We start from the raw sequence: 15983 nt of genomic DNA, 5'->3' as shown, positions 1-15983 counted from the left end.
TGAACATCTAATAAGGCAAGTGGTCCCACTGCAGCCTTTTCCTTGGGAAGCACTGATTTACATACCACTACTCTACCTTGCTGTCTATGTTCAGGCCATTTTAACTAAGTTAGTACTATGGTTGAACGTCGAGTCTTACAAGTCCTCAGTTCAGTTTCTGGCTCAGTCATGCTGTATGTCTAATACTGAAGTCATGCAGTCCAGCTCAGTTCCTTCCCTTTAAAGTGATGACAACATTTTGCTATCTCGCAACATGTTGCAAGGATCATGAGAGCCGCTCAGACTGTGAGGAGGGTCAAGAAAGTCTACAAAGGTTTCAAACTTAGGCATATCAGTAGTCTTCAGTGAGAGGGAAGACTAAGTGTGTCACCTATATCCTGAAGTGTATTATTCTGTCCTGGGAAGAATGTGAATACCACATAAATAAAAAAGCCCAACAAAACCCCAAAACATTACCTTCTAATCAATGCCAACTAAAAAAATTAGGCTTCGCTATACAAATCTTTCAGCAATCCAGACTGCTACACAGGACTACCCACCTCTCAAACTGAAAAGTCTTGTTTATTGGTGCATGACCAGGACGGCTACACTTTACAAGGACAGTTTCCTAAGAGAAAACCAAAATACTTACAGTTAGTATCACAGGCACACACAAAAAAATAAATATCATTTCTAACATTCCAGGTGACAGCAGTAATTAAGGATCATGAAGTCCAAGGCCCAGCAGTCACCAACACATGAGGCTTTAGAGCCTGTGTACTGCAGTGAACTAACAGGACCACAAGAAGGGATCTCAAAACACATCCAGATTATTAAAGATCAACCAACACAAACTATGCACACTTAAGTTCACAAGAAAGATCCAAACCCTTACCTGAACTTCTTATGTGTCTAGAAAGCCACAAGCAAGTAAACCCAATCTCCCTAACTGCCACCAGAGGGGTAGAAACAAATGGCAAAAGGAGCCCTTTCTTGTTATACGGTCAGTTTCCGCAGTGCCTTTTCAGACTGATTTCATATGTATTTGTGCCTAGAACTGAGCAGAAGATGCAGATTTCATAGAATAAGATGCTAGTCCACAACTGCGAGAAAGAGCTGCACTAACACAACTGCTAGAATGCCATGATTTTTTAGTGGAATCCACTTTCCAGATGGATTATATAGTTTTGTAAGTCTGACAGATACGTAAGCAGCTCTTTATTACCAGAGTGTAATTACAGCAGTCTAGCATGCCTTACATAGCAACTTTTGTGCCCTTCCACTCCTCATGGCATATGTTCCTTAATTGCAGAGAAAAGTAAAGAAAAAAAAAAGTGGGGGTTTACAACAATTTGGGTGGAAGCTCACTAGCACACAAAATACTTCATCTAATTTAAGGAGGTTTCCTAGCTTACTAACCTGTGGTTACATTACTACATTTGATGGGAGTGCTTAAATTCCTACTGTGCGTCAGACAAGTAGCTTGGAGTGCTGAACTAATGGCCTTCAAATGAGCATTGCCGCAGACTGAAGTTTTAAAGAGCTGGGCAAATAACAGTTGCGTAACAGTATGTCCAGTATGCAAATGGCTAATAAAAATCAAATTTCTTGTTTTGAGTTTACAAGTATTTCTTCCTCTTTGGAGGACGCCAACATATCATTATCAACCAAATGATTACAACGCTCACGCTACAGAATGAGCTATGTTACCTATCCCAGTACTGGCAAATCTAGCAGCAGTACAGATGTGAGTACAACACTTTGTGACAAAATGGCCTGACACGCGGAGGGGGGGAAGGGAAAAGGATATAGAGTTATGGAACACATTTCTGATTCAGATATCAAATTTACTTACAGACCAGCTTTTCCTAAGGTGAGAAATGGGGCAGAAAAAAATGCTATTTGCATAACATAGAAACAAAAGAACTGTTAATAGGCAGAAGTTTCAAATGAGTGTTTGTAACGACCTTCCTTTCTCAGGAGATCAGTATGGCCTAACATATCCACTAGGCTGCTGGCCTACAGCATCTCATCAGGTTTCCCTGCCAATAGTCCTCAATGAAATCTATACAGCTGTCTCACATGAACACTGAAGAGCCTTTTTTTCAGCCCAGAATCACAGAATACTCCCAGACTGAGTTCTTTGAGGGCAATATGAATCATGGAAATGACAAAAGGATACTTCATAAATATTCACAGCCTGTCTTGACACCCAAGCCTGACTCCCCAAGCCTGGGGAGCAGCTCAGTAAGTGAAATTCAGTGAAGCAGAGAAATAATTTTAAATGAGTTATATGGAATAGTAGATACAGACATGGTCACAGAATCCAGCTGTGGTAGTTATAATTTCTTTTCGCTTGTTACTGCGTATCTGCTGAAGGCTATGCCCCCTTTCCCAAGACTACTGCTCCACAGCAGAGCCAACGTAAGGGAGACTGTGACTGCTCCTCACGTTTCACTGTCAGCTTCAGTGCAACCGGCTGACAAAGCACTGAGGCTGACATGGACAGCTTAAAGGATTCCAGCACTGGGTAAGCACCAGAGGAAGAAAACTCTAGCTGGGAATGGTGATAAGCAACTTGGGAGCAATAATGTCTCCAACTGATATAGTTACATCCATCTGATCTATCACAAAATTAACTCCCAAGAAAAGGAGGGCTGTGTTAAATTCATGTTTTACCAGTCCTATCTTGAAGAAACAACAGCATCTTGCACCTTCCCTGATATTCAGAGCACCCTCTTTGTCACCCCCCTTTTTCCTCAGCTACTTGCAAGTGAAAACCTTCTCAAAATGATTTGAAGGGAATTAATGATGTAGGGGCAGCCAGTTTCTTTTCTCTGTGCCAAAGGAAGTTGGATTCAAACATCACTTCAGGTGTTAGGCTAGGGCAGGTGTCTCAGGTGCCTACGTAGTCATGGAGACAGACAAACATATTTAAAGTCTCAAATCTTAGGTGAGTGACTTTCCCTCTGGAGGTGGCTCCTTTTCTTCAGCAATCACAAGGGGAGTCTGCAGTGATTAGGCACCTCATTTAAGTGCCTACAATTGGTGTTGTGAATCCAGGTGAAAACATAGCTACTCATTCAAGCACGACACCTATATTCATTAGCGCACACAGCACACCCTGTCAGAGATGGATGAAACTACAGAAAAGCAGCAGGTGGGATCCTAGACCAGAATCGCAGAATGATTGAGGTGGGAAGGGGCTCACAGAGACCACTGAGGCCAACCCCCTCCTCAGAGCAAGGTCAGCTACAGCAGGCTGCCCAGGACCGTGGCCAGTCAGGTTTTGAGCATCTCCAAAGATGGAGAGTTCACACCCTCCCTGGGCAACCCGTTTCCAGTGTTTGACTGCCCTCACAGCTTCTTCTCACGTTTAAGCTGAATTTCCTGTATTTCAATTTGTGCCTGTTCCTCCTTGTCCTGTCACTCCCAAGAAGAGCCTGAGCATTCAATATCTCATCTACTGATTTCTCAGGTAGAGACAATACTAGTGCTGCTCAGTGTCCTAATCTATGTGGAGTAGCTCAACCTGATGTGTAGTCTGGACTCCCTCTCCACCATCATTGCACAACAAGCTTCAGGAGAAAAGGCTCAGACAGTTGTTACTGTTATGCTGAGGAGCTGGGCATACATGGGAAAGCAAAAAAGAAAATTTCAAAAATCTTCAAGTAGCTCAAAACCTGAAATGAAATACTCTTCTGTACATCCAGTAAAATCCTAAGCCTTTTTTTAGACTTAGAATAATGATTCTCTAGACAAGATAATCAAGATTACAGAAAAGATGACATGTCTTTTGAAGACTATGAATCCCTAAATAAACAAAAGAAAAAAGACTCAAAGACTAAATGGATTTCATGTAGTCTCAGTCTCACAACAAGATACAAGACCATTCTTTCCAAGCGTCAGTTCTGCCTATCTAGACAGTTTGAAGGAAGTCTTAACACAGCTCCTGGCAGAAGAGAAGCAAAGCTATTTTGTACTGCAATTTCTGCTGTGGTCTTTCACTACGAGACAGATGCTTTCCCTATTCTAGTGATAACATGACAAAGTTGTAGCATAAATGAGACAGATCAGCATATTCCTAGAGCTCCAGTCCAATCCAGGAACAATGTCAAGCTGAAGCTTGTCCAGAAGATCCAACCATTGTTTCCAATATGTGTGCTGGACTGCATTGTGACTCTGGTTCTCAAATGCAGCTCTGCTTTCTAATGCACATTAGCTCTAGAATGGCAGATAACCGTCTGGTTGTGTTACACATATAAAGTATTTTCAGGGAAAAATCTGGAAAGACAGCCATGATCTAAAAATCAGAACTAATAAACACAGTACCTGTATCAAAGACAGTCTTCCTTTACCTTCATCTAACATTTCCTTTAAATTATAAATACTTGTCTGGAAAATCGTTAACTTGTTTCCAGAAATATGAGCTTTGACTGTTGCAACTAAATGCTCAATAACAAATCAAGCCCCATAATTTTATTTGAAAATTGCACATTTATCCTAGCCACAAGCATAACACCTTCAGTTGTTAAAAGCAAAATAAGCAGACAATAAACATTGTTTTCCTTTACTTTTCTTAGATTAGTCTAAATTGACTGCTTTTTGTAAAAAATCAGTTGCACTTTTATCGTCCCTCATGAACTTGGATACTTTAAACAAAAATATTTTTTTCTTAAAAAAAAAAATTCACATTAAGAAACTAACACAGAGAGTTCAGGTGTTTGATTAAAACTAGAAAGCATTTTAACCAAATTAATGTCAAGGCAAACCAATAAAATATTTGAAGTCACTGTTGTGTTTTCCAAAACCAGGAAGTATCTTGCAAATTTCATTTTACAATCAGGTCCATGCATACATTGATGTTCCTGGAACATTTCATAAGAACTTTTAACCATGAGCACAGGTTAGTATATTGAGGTTACCAAGTCACTGTTTCATACAAACAAAAATTCGTAAATTGGCATAAGCAAGTAGATACTGCTTTGCCTGTAAACATATAGCTACTGTAATACATCAGATAGCTATATGAAATAATCCAAAACCTAAATATTATCTAATTTCATCTTTATGCAATAAACTTTAACAGATGAGAAATGGTTGTGGTATTTTATAGTACAATAAATGGGTCATGGCATCCAGAATACTATGTCTACCATTACAGATCCCTGGTTTTTATCTGACATATTTACTCTTTTTCAGCTGACTCTTCATGTGCTCCATTAGTTTGCTAATTGCATATATATATATCTCTCTAAGTATCCACTTTATACAAGTGAGATCTGCTTAATGAAGCTGTAATTTGGGAGATTTAAATTCACAACATACTGTAGGTCACTTCAGCAATATTTTAAGCACTATACTATAGAAGAAAATTTGGCTAATCACCATGTAAGTAACAGCAAGCAGCCAACTAAGAACTATGGCAGCTAAGAAAACGAAAACCCAAGTTAATAATTTGACCTTAGCTCACATTACTGTGTCTTTTTAAATGTTTTATCTTGTTAATGGCCTCAATTAATGCTGGAATGTCACCTGGATTTGCAGCCTCGATGCTCATTCTTCTTCCTCTGATGCATCTAAGCCAGGACACTTTAACATAGTTGACTGCAGTACCATGTAGGCTGTTGTGGTTTATGAGAGATTGTATTTCTCTCCTAATGCATTAGTTGTGTTGCAATAATAAAATGAAAAAAAGGCTGACATAATTTTAGAAATAGTTACAGCAAATACAAGTGGCTCAAAGGGACTGACTGCAGGAAGTTTGCAGCAGTTTGCTGCAAACACACAACCTCCAGTTCATGGATGACTGCACCAGCAGAAGCTCCAAGCTATTACTACTACAAGGAGTCAGGATTTAAACAGCATGAATCACCTGCTATTGCACCCATGGGTGATCAAAGCTGGACACTAACTGACAACAAAGTACCTCATTTTTTTTTAAAACCCATGGTTCACATGTCCCTCTTGTTTCTTCTTCCTAGTATCTGAGAACATGCTTTTGAATTTCACCATCAAATACTCACATCATCAGCTGCATATGCCACTTTTTCTGAAAAGGTTCTTTGCCTGCAAGGGAAAAAAAAAGCCAATAGGGAAAAAAAGGTACTTTTCAAACCATAAGTCTTCCATTTAGCTTAGGAAAGTCAATGCTCAAAGTGTCTGTGAACTGCACATTATCTGAAGACTGCTGTTCAGAATTGCCACTATAATTGTACCCCATGTACGTACTAACACCACAGTTAATTGTGAATAAAAAAACAAATTAAAGTGCAATCAAGCAAAATAATCTGCTTAAAAAAAAGAAATTTAGAATAAACCAAATTAAGACAAAGTCACATGCAAGCCATTCTATTATTTTGAGATCATAACGTGAGCTTGTAACAAGAGGCTTTCATTTTAGAACGTTAAAGTGAAAAACACCCTCTTTTTAGGTATTTGTCCCTGATCTCGCATCCATTACTAGTCAAAAAACTGACTAGGATTGCTGAGGCATATAAATTCATTCATGTGTGTAAGTGTTTTGAGAATCAGTCCTTAGTTTTACAACTAAGTTTTATTTCAATTAGTTTTTGATATATTAAGAAAAGTTAGTCTTAACAACTGTTTGTTTGGCCCAATCCATCCTATTTTATATGGGAATTCAGCACCTGATTGCGCTATTCCACGCAGCAACAAAACCAGGGAGTGGGTTCCTTCCCAGGTATATCAAGTGCAGGCTAACGCAAGTTTCCCCTTCAGGCTCCTTGAATTTTCTTTTCTGCTATTTTTAATGTTGTTTTAATTTAAAAAAATCTATAGTTTTTTAAAGATCTGCCAAAAATCTAATAAACTTTAAAACATTGAATGTACTTTTTTTTTTTTTAGAATTACCAGCCAGCAAAAGTAAAACAAAGCCCCAAATCAGCTATTTACTGATAGAGCAAATGATAATGTTACTGGTTTCTAGCCACCCACTTAGTTTTCCTGTCTGTGTTTGTGTATGTTTCCATCTCTACCTTCTTTCATATTAGTCACCTATGGAGAATTCAGCTTGTTATAGCACATACTTGCATCTAATCCCTCTTTTCCTTTTGGATCTTGGAATGTTTTGACATTTCAGTTACAGTAAGCGTATTATAAATTAGGGATGAAGAGCCAAAATTATACTGAGATAGAATCACCAGTGTTTGTGCTGACAGAAAATCTGTTCTATAGCATTACAAGACAACTGTAAGGCTGAGTGTGTTTCTCTGCCCATGACTTTTGACAGTTATTACATTACTGTATCCCAGAGTTTGTATAGCACAACGAATATACTCTAAACTGACTGCAGCTGTGTTACTTCAGCTCTGGCTTTCTATTCAGGTGGGCATACTTTTAGACAAAGCGATGAGACTGACTAAAGCCAATTCAGCAGGAGAAAGAAAAGGAAACAGCAATTAGTTTTTATGATAACATCATTGTCTCCCCACACACATAAAAACAGAAAAATCAAGAACACCGTTGTTCTCACATACATATAACTATTGTTTTCTCTATATATCAGTTATGAGTCAGCTAAGATCTAACATAGCCAAAATAAATTACCTATCTTGAGATATCGAACACCCAGCAGCAGCATCAAAAGGCAGTAATGGTCGGATCCTGCAGTGGACTCTGATATTTCCTCTCAGTTCCTAGGGTTAGAACATTAAGATGCGTTTAATACAAGCTATTGGAGAGGACAGATACACTGGAATTTGTGAAGCAGACATGAATGAATTTAAGAAAGCAGGTGTTTACAACATGACAGTCTTAGACTCTGTGGAGAGAAAAATAGTATCAATATCATTTGCCTTGAGAAGTTATTAGGAGAAAGTAATTGAGGAAGTATGAGCTCTTCAGAGCTCTGCAATGGTGTAGCCCTCTCCAGTCTATATATTAAAAAAAAAAAAAAAAAAGGCTTTAAATCTGAGCCATTTTCCCCTCTTCAGTCTCCTTCCTCTTTACTTGAGCTTCTTCAGACACCTCTAATAACTCAACAGACAAGATTACACACTCCATTTCTCTTCCACCAGCCCTGAGGAAGATGTGGAATATAAAACATTTTGTACCTTTTCCTCTCCACTGCATGTTCATACATGACTAAAAAGTCAGTAACTGATTTTTCTCTGCAGGCTGTTTCAGACTTCAGTTTATCTAACTTGGTGTTTTTCCTTCCTTTTTGTTGGTGATCAGTTCTTCTCATTTTGTATTAGTGCAAACAGCTTGCCTGTGATGACTAGTAACCACTGGCATTACCTCCCCACTGCCTTGGGGATATCCTTTTGGTAAACTGCAACACAAGGCAGAGTTTGGAAGGTAAGTACTTTTTAACAGAGAGCTTCATTTTCCCAGGTAGAAAAAATTGAGAGAATTTTGTTTGAAGGCAGCTGTGTTTCTAAAAATCAGGTCCTGAATCAGGCAACCCAAAACTAGTAATCTGGGGGGCTGGGGAGGAAGAGTAAAGTTAAAGTACAAAAAGGAAAAAATTAATTCCAAATGAACCGTCACTAATGGCTGAGCAGGATACAGCTTGACATATTTGGAAAAATAAATGATGACCATTTTGCAATTGCAAGTTGATCATTTTAGGAATTCTAATACAATTTCAGAAGCTGCAAATTTAGAGAAGAGGATGAAGAAACTCAAGTTTTGTCCACTATTCAAAATGGATGATACTCCTTAGGATAATATGGTGCATGAGTGCATTTGGAAGATGCTTGTGTAAAAAGAATGGGGTAGGGTTTATGGTAAGACAAATGTGCCTCAGCAAAGAAATGCATCGTATATAGACAGCTGGGGGTGGTGACATATCCATGAAAAGTATATTCACTAGTTCTATTGGTGAGGAACTTATGAGCATAATTACAACAAAATAAGAATATATTCTGTCATTAAATATACTTACAACTAAGCTGTTATGCAGAGCTCTCCTCTTTTGCTTTTCTTTCTCATATCTCTCTGTCACCTCTTGTAGGGACTGTTCAAGATCGAAAGCTTTTATCTGAAACACTAGAAGAAACCTGTTTCAAAGAACTGAACTCTGTGACTTTACAAAATGAATTTTCCAGTAGCACCTCATGAAATACAAGCATAAAACCTTTTTAACTTCTACCAAACTTTAATTAGGAGGGTTAGTTCCTGATTTACTAGACACCTCTGAAAAATCCCATCATACTTCTTGCTATGAAATGACTATGCAAAGTTACAGATATTTAACACAGGTATACATGTGAAACCTTGAAAAACAATCAAAACAACAAGATATTTAAAGGCAGTTCAAATGTGTCAGTTTAGTTAGAGTAATGTTATCTCTCAGTGAAGCCTGAAACTCAAACCTGAAGTGACCTGCTTCTGGATGGGGCTGTCACTTGCAAGGCTCATGCCATATTTGCAGATTATTAGATTCATGCCAGCTAACTTCACAAGAAGTTAACCTATCATTTATCCTCAGCCTCATTTACAGTGCTACTAATCCTGTAAAACAGCTATAAGGTTCCCCTTTACGATAGGTGCATTCACTTCATGGGTAGGATTTCATAAAAAATTCGATCTTTTGGACCCCAGGGAGTCCCTTTCACAAAACTGAGACCAATACAGGTCATTGTAAAAGCCTTCCAACTTCACAAATAGCTTTATTTCAGCCCAATTACATTAAGACTTAGCAGGCCTAAAACAAACACACAGCCCAGAAGACACATAACGTGATTGTAAACTTGTGTGAAAAACAAGCTTTTAGGAACTCCAGTGGGAAATCAATCTCCCCAGTACTTAGTGAGCAGTTTGAAGATGTAGAGTAGCAAGCAGTCAAAACCATGGTCTGAGAGCTGAGTTAGCAGGATGGCCATCAGCCTCAGTATGTGCTACCTTACAAAGAAAGGAACAGATTTAAAATCTCAGCATGTCACACATATGATTTATGCTCTCTGGTATAGATTAAAAATCAGGTAACTTCAAGGGAGTTTGTGTACACTGGAGATTTCTCAGATCTTTTTTTTGTAATACCTATGCTGTTCACCTCCAGCTCATAATGTTCCTCCACAAGTGCATGCATGGAGGGGAAACACGATGTTAATAGTTGAGGAATCAAAGTCTAGGAGTTTCACTAAGAAAAATCCTTACCCTGCATCCTGTATCTGGAGTAACACTAGTGTGTCTTGGTTTGGAGAATCACATGCAATATGTTACAATAAATTGTCAAAAGTGACTCTTATAGTCACTCCTAATCATACAGTATTTTTCAAAATAGGAGGTTGGAATCCATTGATTATTCAAGTACTCTCCATAGTAAGTATCTTAATTTATAAATTTGTGTACACAAACTTTAAGTTCCTGAAGACTCTTGAATAAGCAGTAAAGTAAGGCAATAGGTGCTAAGGGTACTCCTCCATTCTTCCAGTCTTGAAAGAAAAAAAATACTACTTTGTTTCAATATTGAGGTGGTCTTTTCATGAGGACTCAGAGAAGCCTACTGGACATTATAGATCCAGTTTCAGTTAAGTTAGGCCCTAATTACTCTTTTTTTTTTTTTTTTTTTTTCCCTAGCTAGCTGTCCTATGGTAAAGATGACTGTGAAAACAGAAATCAACCTTGGGGCTTCCTAGTTTGACACCAGGGCTTTTGAGCAGACAGATTCTGCAATCTCCAGAAAATTATTTAAGTTTTTGCCTTTAGCAGACAGTATTTTGATATTTGTAACAGTGAACCATCAGTTTTAATGTCCATCTTCTATAAGGCTTTATGTGCAGCACAGGAAAACTTCTAGAATAGAAACTCCACAGAGCAAGTTTCCTAATGCATAAATTATTTCTGAACTTTTAATTTTTCTGAAAGTGGAGCTATATAAACACTTATTTAACATTTTCCTAGTTTTCTGCTTGGCATCAGCTGCAAGCTATTCAGAAGTTACATTTTCATCCACAACCTAGGGGCAGCCACTGGGTGCATCTGTTTTACCATACTAATAACCCACTTTTCATTATTCAAAAGAAGTAGTCACTACATGCCTATAGCCATCATAGAGATCCCTTTCCCCCAGGCTTTGCCCACATTTCATACAGAAACTTTCTGGGAGCTGGGAATGCTGATTTTTCTGTTAAAATGCCACTGAGCACAGTTAAGATCTTCATCAATAATCAGACTAACAGTTGTAGAAGAGCGATGGCTTGCGAACATGTTCAGGATTGTAATGTTTCTTTAATTAGCATTCATGGTTTAGGAACATTTCATTCCCTACCATTCAGTGCTGCACCAGACCTTCTGCTGTGCTGGCACAACTGCTTCCACGGTCACGTGGAGGTCTAAAAGCAATCCTTCTTGCTGAGTAATTTCTGTCCTGGATCAGCTCCCTGATCCATTTTGTGTGCAGTCACCAGCTCAACGGAAAGGTCCATGATGGGGATGTGAACAACAGGAGCAGCATACCGCAGCACAGCCACAGCCTAGCACAGATATGGATGTGTAGCTGTCCCCATAGTTCCCTAGGGTTTTTAACGTTTCTTTCCATACTAGATTCCAGTTTAAAAAGGAGGTCGATCTGACCATGCCTTCTAGGATAAGCAGCTAGAATGTAATACACTCAATTCCAAAATTTCTTTTGAATTCAGCTGTGGTTTATATCCTGGACTATAACATTATTTTCAGGCTGCTGCAATATTCTGTTGTTGGATCCAAGGTCCCTCTCCTCCTCCTACTCTACACTAAGAAGGAAAGGCTTTCCAAAGGCAGCTGAGCAGGCGGGACTCTGCTGTTGAGGGTAAGATATAATGGTAGTTCACATTCCACAAATATCACTAGTCATCAGCACAGTACAGAACTCAGCTTTCTCCAAGAGGAGCGCAGCACATATGTGCCAGCATATGGGCAAAGTGGGAAATAAGCTCCTAACCCAATTTTTCCTCTTTTCCACCCCAGAAAGCATCCTGGAACCACAAAGGCTATCTCACTGGGCTACAGTAGCTTTCAAAAAATGTCAGTAATCTGCAGCAAATCCTCTGTCACATATTCTCTTGGACAGATTTTGCTCCTTAGTACCACCCACTTTGCCAAGCAGCGAGAACAGTGGTTTCCCCCCTCTGAAAATATGTTCTGCATGTACAGATACTGTCGTTACCTCTTTCTCATAATACCTGCGTGGTGAAGCAAGCTAAAAAGTAATCTTAAATTTTTAGAAATTCCTACCCTTCCAGAGATCTGCTGAATTACTGTATCTGCCTCAGTAGTATCATTTGCAGTCAGGTGGCCAGTATTTTTTGCTAAAACGATAGCAGCTTTCTTGATGAGGGAAACAGGCCTATAACAAAAGAATAATGGGCACTTCTCTCTCTCATGAATTACTACTATTTAAATTTCAGTGGGAAAGATGGCAATAGCCTGGTTTTCAGACTGTAAACAAATATTTCTAAGCAAGGTACTACTCAGTTATTACAGGAAAGTTTTATAGTTTGGTGCATGTCAACTACAGCCTTGAAATTAACCTACTTGAATGTTTCTTCTATAATTCTCTCCCTCATTTTCAATCTCTATTTTAGGATTGAAATTGTAACATATACTGTCTCCAGAATACATACTTTGGGCTTTCTGTTTACAAAAGATTAGATGGAATCTAAGGATAGCAATTCTAACTGTCATATTTAACCTTAACAATAGAATCTCACTCTAAAACATTCGACAGAAAACTGAAAAATAAATTAAAAAACTTAATTAAAAACAAATGAAAAACATAAGCTATCCACCTAAGTACCAACACACTATTTTATTATAGGCAAGGAAGCGTCTCCTGATTATGATTTCATAGAACAATGCACCACAAAGTGCAAATTGAGAACAGTCAACAGGAATTTGCAAGGCCTCATGAAAAATACTTACTCTTTATTTACACCACAACAGCTCAAGTGCCAAATCCAACCTCCTATCTGTTCATTTAGCCCTCTGCTTCAATAAGGGAAACATTTACCTTTATCTAGGGTTAACTTTCCACTTTGTTTACTTTCCATTTTAAACACAACTTGATTAAGCATTTTCTCTACATGGGTAATAAATCAATTTTAATCATAACTTAGAACATAACATACAGGGATAAATTCTGCAACCACCCATTATTGAGAATGCTGGTTTTTGCTATTGGCATGAGTAGTCCCATCAGAATCAAATCAGACCCAAAATTAAATATTTCATCCAAAAAGTAAAGCAGGAGAAAAACGTACCTTTTAAATGGCAACACAAGGATATCAGAGCATCACCCAGGGACTCTGATTATAAAGTTGTGCATTTGTTGTTAGTTCATCAGGCTGCTAAGCTTCAAAAAATTTAAGCTCTGTATGTGTCATGTGCTTCTCAGGCCTGGTAGGAGCTCCACCAGAATCAATGCTATTGAAAGCAGGTGCAGAGATCCATGCCAAGAGATCCAGGTGTAGGACCAATGTACTTAGTCCTCAGTGACAAGGGAGGGCAGAGCATGCCAGTGGGCTGCAGAGTCTGCTTTAGATGGACATGTGAACAAGGAAGGACCTGAATTCTGAAACAGTAGTCCACGTGGTGTTATTATCTAGTGAGTGGAACTGGTTTTGATTTGGAAGTAAATTTTTCTCCGTAAATCCAGAGAAATATTAAAAATCCAGTCTGTACTAAATTCAGACAGTATTTTCAGAAGCCTCTGAAATCATTCAAGTCCTTTTCTGGTACAGTCAAAAGCAGACAAATTTCAGCTAAGGCAACACATTCTTCATTCAACCATTCTAAAATAGTCAAGATAACAAGCCTGAGAACTTCAGATTAAAAATGTTACAGCTGAGCCAACTCAGCAGCAGTCTAGTAGCAGCTGCAATCAACACAAAAGCTAAATCCAAATTATCAGTCATAACCTCTGCAGAGTTATTTGTACTTTTTTTAACGCTTCAGAAATCCTTGATGTCCTCATGTCAGACAAAAAACAAGTGCTACAATTTCAGTGACACGCTTCTCAAACATCAAACAAAACCTTTTAATGTCAGTAACATTTAACAATGATATTGTTGATGTAACATGGTTGAAAAGTAAGTGCAATGAGCCTTACTTTGCATTGCTTCATTTTGCAGCTGTATCCCTTGGACTGCTGTCAAAACTTGGTAAAGGTAAGTCTTGCTTTGACGCTGAAAGTCTTTTGAAAGTTCAAGAGCAAACGAACGGAGGCTCTTCAGGTCTTGCTTAAGCCTCTTCTCAACAGGAAGAAAAAAATATGTTATAAAGACACAAAAACAGCAGTTAAGGAAGAATCAATATAACAACAACACAAATAAATATAGTGAGATATCACAGTCAGGAAGAACCCTCTACTTGATGAGAGGAAGTCTTCAGGAGTACATTTTTCAGCATGTTTAGAGAAGGATCCTGCAAGATATTTAGCAACGTCATTTCTTAAAGACTTCAGCAAGACTTTATGGATCCTTACCATCTTATGGTACATACTTTTGACCATAATGCAGCTTCAGGTATAACAAAGTTTTTTCTTAATTCATCAAACAAACATAAGTGTGTGTGTTCTGTCCACTTATAAGACATATCCAGAATTAACAACGAAAAATTCTGATCCACATATCCCTTACTGCATTCATTTTCTACACTTTGATCAGGAGGTATTTGCTAAGCTTCACTTTAAGTCATTTCTTAAATAAGCCAGTTCTATGCCTTCCTAGGAGAGTAGATATATTTTGAAAAGATCAGAAACCTTTATTGTTCAAAAAGGTATTTATATTATGGATATAACTCAGCATAGCATACATGATGAGATTTTTAAATGTGTATATTCACTTAAAAGTCCAGAAAAAATAAAAACAAATTGACCTGATTTTAGGATTAGTAGACTTCTTGACATGGAAGTCTTGGAACAAACATGTAAAACCATCTGTAAGATGAACTTAACAATATCTTCTCTCACAGAAGCACTCTGACGTTTCATTAGTCAGCCTGGTACAAAGTGTCATATATCGTGTAACATTTTATTTTTTCCAAGTATAGTACTGACCTTGAATTAATTGACTAGTTTCAATAATAAATCAATAATCTAAACTAAAGGGAGAAAAACACTCCATTTCTGACTCTCAAAAACCAGACAATATAACTGGGAAGATTTTTTTTTTTTAAATTACAGCTGTAGGATTACCATTAATCTAGACTTTTATCTAGAGAGCTTTGCTCTCTCCTAAAATTCATTGATCTCTGATAATAAACCATCTCAATCCACTGGTATTGCCTCACAAGCAGTGCTGCCATTCTAGCTAACCTAAAATGTAAAACACCATCACAAAATTTACTGAGCAGAGTCACTGTAATTAGAATAGCACAGCATAATTGAGTCGGAAGGAACCTTCAACGATCATCTAGTCCAACTATGTTACAATTCAGCTACATCTTTCTGCCTGTTAAGAATCAGATTTCTTTCCTGAGATACTTTTCAGTCATTTTATGCAGGTATTCAGTGCTGCCCTGAGAAAAGCTGACATTTGCTAGCGTCCCTAAAAGGAACTCACTATTATATGGAGTAACTTAAGGAACAAGTATTTCAACAAAGGAAAATACTATGGTACTGGTACCAGGAGAACAGTTCCGGTCTCTTTGGTGCAAAATTAAGACAACTTGAGTGAGCACACAGCAAACTACTCTCTTGTGAGGTCCACCAGAGCATAACTCTTAACGAAATAATGGAGCTCTCCAATGCTTTTTTAAAAGATCTGCTTATCTGGTTAAAGTATATCACAATTATTGTTTTTTTAGGGAATGTCTACATGATAGTCAAATCAGGGATTGCAAGGTTTTGATTACAAAAATATCTAGCTTGGTTATTAATAGCAGCCTATACATAAGATCCTGGAGCTCAGGCACAGCCACTTTTACCAGCTTCTCAGGTAACTTTGCAGCCTATTGCAGCAAAACCACTATAAATTTTAAGCTAACTCAGACAGTGCTACACTTTACTGCAAGCACTGCTGTGAATACAATAAAGCCATAGATCAGGTTCATATCGG

The 15983-nt window shown here is 38.1% G+C and overlaps 1 protein-coding gene across 3 annotated transcripts in view; it reads right to left on the bottom strand.

Moving 5' to 3' along the window:
* KIF25 (kinesin family member 25) overlaps window positions 1-15983 on the bottom strand; it is a 45019-nt gene that overhangs the window by 21466 nt on the left and 7570 nt on the right. For all 3 annotated transcript variants that reach the window (XM_075748620.1, XM_075748617.1, XM_075748618.1), the window contains exons 4-8: window positions 14036-14174; window positions 8891-8994; window positions 7549-7637; window positions 6006-6048; window positions 540-607 (exon numbers count right to left, since the gene is read on the bottom strand). In XM_075748620.1, the coding sequence (XP_075604735.1) occupies window positions 540-607; window positions 6006-6048; window positions 7549-7637; window positions 8891-8994; window positions 14036-14042 (311 nt within the window). In that variant the 5' untranslated portion in view covers window positions 14043-14174. The remainder of the gene's footprint in view (window positions 1-539; window positions 608-6005; window positions 6049-7548; window positions 7638-8890; window positions 8995-14035; window positions 14175-15983) is intronic.

Source organism: Balearica regulorum, chromosome 3 (assembly GCF_011004875.1).
Source record: "Balearica regulorum gibbericeps isolate bBalReg1 chromosome 3, bBalReg1.pri, whole genome shotgun sequence".
NCBI lineage: Eukaryota > Metazoa > Chordata > Aves > Gruiformes > Gruidae > Balearica > Balearica regulorum.
This window is presented reverse-complemented; position numbering and strand designations above follow the sequence as displayed.